The 6,517-nt window shown below is 41.3% G+C and overlaps 1 protein-coding gene across 5 annotated transcripts in view; it reads right to left on the reverse strand.

Annotated features, from left to right (window-relative positions):
- Positions 1–4,009, reverse strand: part of dnah9 (dynein, axonemal, heavy chain 9) — a 163,485-nt gene extending 159,476 nt beyond the window's left edge. For all 5 annotated transcript variants that reach the window (XM_008437723.2, XM_008437721.2, XM_008437724.2 and 2 more), the window contains exons 1-5: positions 3,551–4,009; positions 2,041–2,237; positions 1,805–1,963; positions 550–680; positions 253–464 (exon numbers count right to left, since the gene is read on the reverse strand). In XM_008437723.2, coding sequence (XP_008435945.2) covers positions 253–464; positions 550–680; positions 1,805–1,963; positions 2,041–2,237; positions 3,551–3,982 — 1,131 coding nt within the window. In that variant the 5' untranslated portion in view covers positions 3,983–4,009. The remainder of the gene's footprint in view (positions 1–252; positions 465–549; positions 681–1,804; positions 1,964–2,040; positions 2,238–3,550) is intronic.
- Between the last annotated feature and the right edge of the window lie 2,508 nt (positions 4,010–6,517).

The raw sequence follows: 6,517 nt of genomic DNA on the forward strand, positions 1-6,517 counted from the left end.
ACAGGACCTTCCTCTGAGAGGATTTCTGAAGCTGTTATTATTTGGGGAGAAATTTTAAACCCCCTCCCAAAAAAAAGTGCCACAACAAATCAACAAAAACTTTAGAATGCACCTCCTCTCCAGTGGGAGATTTCACAATGAAGAAAAAGCAAAAACAAAATTCCCTAGAAAGATATTACTCAACTTTGCCCAGAATCCTGTGTTGTAAAAAACAATAAAAATCAAATGAATAATGAGAGAATCTGAGCCAACCTGCTGTATGAGGAGGTTACAGGTCTCCTGCAGCAGGACGATGAGGCGTCCTGGTGTGTTGTAGTGTCTGGAGTAGGCCCACACCAAGCACACCGTGTGCATAAGAGCTTTAATTTGACCTTTGACATCAGGGAATTTCATGTTTTCCACTTCCTCAAACAGACGCTGCAGGGGCGTCAGGTAGATGCAAATGTCCTGGGCTTCCTCCAGAGCTGCCAAATGATAATCCGTTCGTTTTACTTTTTGCTTGTAAAAAAATAAATAAACTTCTCGGCATAAACGAAGCAACGATTTCACCTGCAAAGACGTCTCGCTTCATGTTAACAAAAGCAGGATAATAGCTGCTCTCCACAGCCTCCATCAATGCCTCCATCTTTTTCACTTTGCAGGAGTTCAGCTGAGAGTGGATGTACTCCAAATCTGCATATCTTACAGGGGGAGAAAAGGAAAAAAATCCCAAAATATTTCAGTCAAATCTTCACAAATACCCAGAATCACACTGGAAGTCCATTACTGAGAGTTTCTGCCGGGTTCCCCCTAAAGTACTATGAATTTTAGGACAATCACTTACTTTGAAAGTCGTGTTCTCATATTTTCTTTAGTTAAAGTTCGACAGGCAACGACTAAAAGAACAAACTACTTCTTTACATCCATCACCTACGATCCCAAATGTCGTAAAGCATTCAGCTTCCATGCATCACACATCAGGAGGAAACTTCCAGAAAACTGCAGAACAGCTGAAACACTGAGTCCCTTTAAATCTAGACTAAAAACACACCTGTTTAGAGTTGCTTTTCAGAAAAATTAAGTGGCACTTGTCGAAAGGTTTCAGTTGTTGACTTCTATGACTGTATTCTTGTGTTATGATGATGTAAAGCACTTTGAAATGCCTTGTTGCTGATACAAATAAAGTTTGTTGTTGTAACATGTTTTGTATTTTTGCCAAGCCCTGATGCATATGGAATATTTTTTGTCATGATTAACATGAACCTCCAGTTTGCTTAGCCTGCTGTAATGGAGAAATCAAGCAAAAAACACCATGGCAACATGATTCTATCTCTGTCTTTCAAAGGGGACGTTGATGAACTGATAGATTAATTTTCGAATGACAGTCAAACGAATCCTTTGTAGCATCAGAACAAAACTAAGTTCTCTTTGTGATCCGTCAGAAAGCAGATGGAACGTCTAACTGCTGTATATCTGCTGGAATGTCCTTTTTTTATTACCAGGTTTCTCATCCAGTCATGCAATAATTAGCTGCAGTTCACTGCTGCAAGATCTAATACCTGAGGTGCAGTTTGCTGTAATTTAGCAGTAATTCTGCTAGGAAAGCAGATTTCCTACAATAGGAGAAACGAACGGAGCACTGGGCCAAAAATTTCCATTTTTCACTCCACTGCACAGATGTTCTGAAACCTGATAATTCAGCAGCAACAGGAAAAGCTGACGAAATAAATCTGCATCGATCTTGTGGGGACGGGCTACAACAGCCAACAGCAGTGCTTACCAAAAAGCAGCCGGTGGCTACTCTGTAAAGCATAGAGGTGCTGACCTGTTGTTCCAGAAGAGCAGCTCGGCGTGGGGCGTAGGATGCTTTCCTCCCAGCACGGCCTCGCAGGAGTCTTTCTTGAGGACAGTGCCGATCTGATGGCTCCACTCGATCACCGCGGACTCCAAAGAGTGGATGATGCTCCTGTCTGCCGTCGCCCCGCTAACGTGCAACACAGGCAAACATGAAGGACGAATGACGGCTTGGTATGATGCTGAGAGTCGGCGCTCCCTTCTTACCTTTGGTCTGTCTCCAGGGCAACTTGTTCCACTTTCTCAAAGCCCGCTGGGAGAGGAAGCAGGGTCTTGCCTTGGACTTGGCCTGACAAGACCAGCACGCAGGTTTTGAGAGAGTGGACGTGGTGCTCAATGTCCTGAGACACAACGTGGGGCCATTTAATGTGGTTCTTCCTGTTGGAGAGCAGTGGAGCTACAACCTACACAGGTGTAGGGAAAAGAAGTCTTAGAGGGTAAGAGATTGATTTTACGAAGCCATCACAAGTACTGATAGCAGTAAGTTCATGTAAAAAAGGCATCAAACAGGGCGAGACCTTTTTTTTTAAACTTTTTGTCATGTAATAATGTTATTCCCTCATCAAAAACATACATGGAGTGTTACTTTTATTCGTTCCCGCATGTTTGAGAAATCCTTTAATCTCCCATGGCAACCAGTCTGTTTGCAAAAATATAAATTTTCATAAAGCTCTGAACTACTAATCAGTCCGATGCTCCTCACACCAGCGTAATAAGAAGCATTGTTGTGATGACTTTCTGAAGGCGGAGTCTCAGAAAGAGCAGGAGCTTCTTAAAGGGACCGAGGCGTAATTTTAAATTTCAAATTACAGTCAAATGTGTTTTAAGTCATTTAAAATTTAACATTTGACTTTCAAATGACTTAAAAAACCTTATTTATCAAGAGAATATTTTAGAAATTCAGCATTTTCATAACTGGAGGCAAAATATTTACTTGATTGTATTATGAAATGACTGGAAGATACATACTACCGCCTCTTTAATTATGACCATCCAACCAATTAGCAGTGAAGAGCTTAAACATTTTGAAATAAAGGCAACTTTAACTGTACAGTAAAACTCATGACTTTGACTAGGCCATTCTGAAAAAGGCTTATAAGAACAGTAATCCAGCGAACAAACTTACATACTGGTGCATCTCAAAAAACCTGAACATTATCAAAAAGTTCATTTATTTCAGTAATTTGACTTGCTGACTTAAGTGAAGCGTGATACATAGATTAATGACACGCAGACGGATGTTTTCAAACCCTTCGTATTGTTAAATACAACAATTTTCTGTTCAATGCTGTCAGAAAACACAACATTTAGTGTTAAACCTGCTTAAAGGTTGTTATTTTCAGTGTGACTGATGAACCCCATTGGAATGCACTCTCTCTGCTCTCTCAATAATAAGGTCTGATGATGTGCCGCATACAGAATTCAACTTTCTTTGCATTTTTCAACACTTTTAAGTACTTTACATTCAGAAGTTCCTGCTTTTCCAGAGCAGTCTAATAATGTGCCTCTACTTTAAGTGAAACAAATCCCCCTGCTTTCTAATTGCCTTGGTGTAAAGCTGATAAATCTTGAGTAAATATACCTGAGAATCATCTATCTGTGTAATGGCACGCCTTCGTAATCAGAGATCCAGCTTCAAAGTGGATGAGCAGAAATCCATCTGCTTATCCTGAGCCTCATGTAATCATTACTACATTCTGCTCTGCTGCTCACTTACCTCCCCAACTAGAGCAGAAAACTGGTCCAGTGGAGCGGAAGACAGGTCTCCGTAGACCAATCTGTCTTTGATGGACTCTGGACTCAGCGCGGCTTTGTCTGTTTTCATAAAGTACACTGCCTTGTTTTTACGACTGCCGGCGAACGAGGTTGCGGGCTCCAGCAGTCCGGCTGCGCTCACGGACACCATCAGAGACCTCTGCTCCGCCATGTCCAGGAAGTCCTGCAGCACCTGCCTGCTGTCCTCGTCGGACGCGCATTTTTCCCATCTGTCCGGCCTCACTTTGAGAGTTCTCAGCACGCAGTCGGCTATGAAATCCAGTCTTTTGTCCTCGGCGGCGGGTGACTCCTCCATGTCGGCGGGTTTCCCTCTGCTGTTCCCCGGGGTGGGCCCCGGCGAGTGTTTTGAACTGATTTGTTTCTCTGCCACCATGGCAACGATGTGTTTGCATTAATCTGGCCGTTGCTTAGGGGACACTTCTGACCCCAGACCTGACCCCGGGACAAGGACACCCGTCCTGCTGACAGGAATCCTGAATGACAGCTATTGTTCTCTGTCAGGCCTTTGTTGGGAGTGAGACGGAAAGTTGCAATCACAGTGTGGCCCTCTGAAGAAGAACACTTCAGGTGATAAAGGGTCTTTATGTAAACACAGGGGTACTGTGAGAAGTGAGGAGAAGTTTAAGCCCCTCATGTTTCACATACAGTAAGAACAATTAAAAACTACCTCACAGTATCCCGAAATGTTTCGAGATGAATACAAATGTTTCAGAATAATCTTTAGTGTTCCTACCAGTTTAGCATATCTACAGACGTCTTTGACATTTCTTCTTGTTTAAGTCTCGCCACACATTGTCAATTGAATTCGTGTCTGGGCTTTGGCTAGGCCATTGCAATACATGCGATTTCATGTATTACAGGAAATTTCTTGAAAGTTGAGAAACATGTCAGGATTGACGTTCAACCATTTTCATTCTGCTTCAAGAAGGTTGAGCAGGTTTATTTTTATGTTGCCGTTTTATAAACGTTCTAGTGACTTCATATACTTTAACTAAAACTTAATAGTGCACAAAATATGGATGTGCAAATAAGACAATAAGAAGAAATAAAAACTAATTGTTCTCATTGGTTTTATTTGTTTTACTTAATTGGTTTTTGTTAACCACTAAAACAGACCATGACTTTTTTGATTAGTAGACAGGAAACAGGCAGAACACACTTACCTGAGTACTTACTTTTGAGGTTGTGAGACCACAAAATAAGAAAATAATAAGTCACTGCATACTTTTAAGGATACTGGAGGCAAATACGTTGGGCTCTGATGGGTAAATTATGTTTTTTTTTTTTTTTTGTTCCTTTATAGATTACAGATATTTCCATTAGGGATAAAGTCTGCATACTCTCTGGAGATGTTTAATAAGCAACATTTTGTAGTAGAATCACATCCAGCACATATTAGCATCTGAATTGGAAATGTTTTGGAGGGTTTTTTTGTTTTGTAAAAATAAAAAAAGGAACAAGGAGAGATTTTTAAATCTGCTTCCTTTTAAAAGCAGCAGCCATAATGGCATAAATTAAAGCTTTTGCAATTATTCTTTGAATCTATAACACTCTGACCTTTGAGAGTTTTCTATAAATAAACATTATTTGTTTTGAACCAATGTATTGATTTACTATCTATAAGTATTCTACACATACATTGTCTGTCATTGAAAAATGGTGCAAGACAAAAAATGTTTTCTGAGATTATTTATAGGTCTCTACGTGTTGTCCACTAGATGGCGACACCGCTCTGTTCTTCACGGAACATTCAGCTGTCTCGTTCAACACCAGACGGTTCGAGATGAAACAGAGACGGAGAACTTCAAGGCTTAGATTGAATTATAAAACATTGTTAGGCAACAACAAAGCAAACTCAGCTTTTGACAAGAAGCTGAAATATAAAGTTAAAGAGAAATCTTGTGAGTCCTGGGAGCGCTCGGTCTGTGTGGTCCTTTTCTTCTGCGAGTGAGGATCGAACCACAAACACTGAGCACTGAAACATTACGCAGCTGTTTGATTTCAATTTGTGGCACCAAACAAAACTAACAAAAAAAGGGAGTTTGTTCTCTGTTTAGTATTCTGTCGCTAGATTGGGTAGGATTATCAGCAAAAATGGCATCAAGCAACTGGCTTTGTTCCCTTTTGTCTCATGGAGATCCAAATGATAGAGGGGCACCGCCAAGAAGGATGTGTGTGTGTGTGTCCCTGTGTGCGCGTGCGTGTGTGTAAGTGGAGGTCGTTCAGAATGTCCGGCAGCAACTACTGAGGAGGTTTGGTTTCTCGGAATATCTTTGAAGATTAAGATGACAGRGCGAAAAGAACCATCGCAGCCAGACTTTCCATTTCAGAATCAAAAGAGTTTGTCTGGTCGCTGATATGACGGAGCTGCTTCCAGCTGGGTGGCTGGACACAGGAATACATAAACCAGTAATGTTTGCTTAGTCACAATCTTTAGCTCAACTCAGACAATTAGAGTGACGAACTCAGACGATGTTGTTCAAACGCAGTTTGATGTTGGGGATCAAAGTGACATCTTGTTGATTAATAACAAAGGTGTAGTCGAAGTTGGTTGGAGACCCGAGTGAAGTTTGGTGTCAAACGCAAAAATGAAAGTTTAACAGGTCAAAAGTTCAACTGGCCCCTCCACATTACCCAAAGCAAACAAAATTAGTGTTAAATGTCTCTTATACGTCGGTGCAGGAAAATTTTAGCAGCACAAACACAGCACAGTTGATTGACGCCAAATTTGTTGAGGGGGGCCTTCACAGATTTATCCATTATATATGGTTCTGGGTTCGATTCCCGGCCCCAGTCTTTCTGCATGGAGTTTGCATGTTCTCCCTGTGCATGCGTGGGTTTTCTCCAGGTACTCCGGTTTCCTCCCACAGTCCAAAAACATGACTGTCAGGTTAATTGGCCTCTCCAA

This window comes from Poecilia reticulata, linkage group LG19 (assembly GCF_000633615.1).
Source record: "Poecilia reticulata strain Guanapo linkage group LG19, Guppy_female_1.0+MT, whole genome shotgun sequence".
Classification (NCBI taxonomy): Eukaryota; Metazoa; Chordata; class Actinopteri; order Cyprinodontiformes; family Poeciliidae; genus Poecilia; species Poecilia reticulata.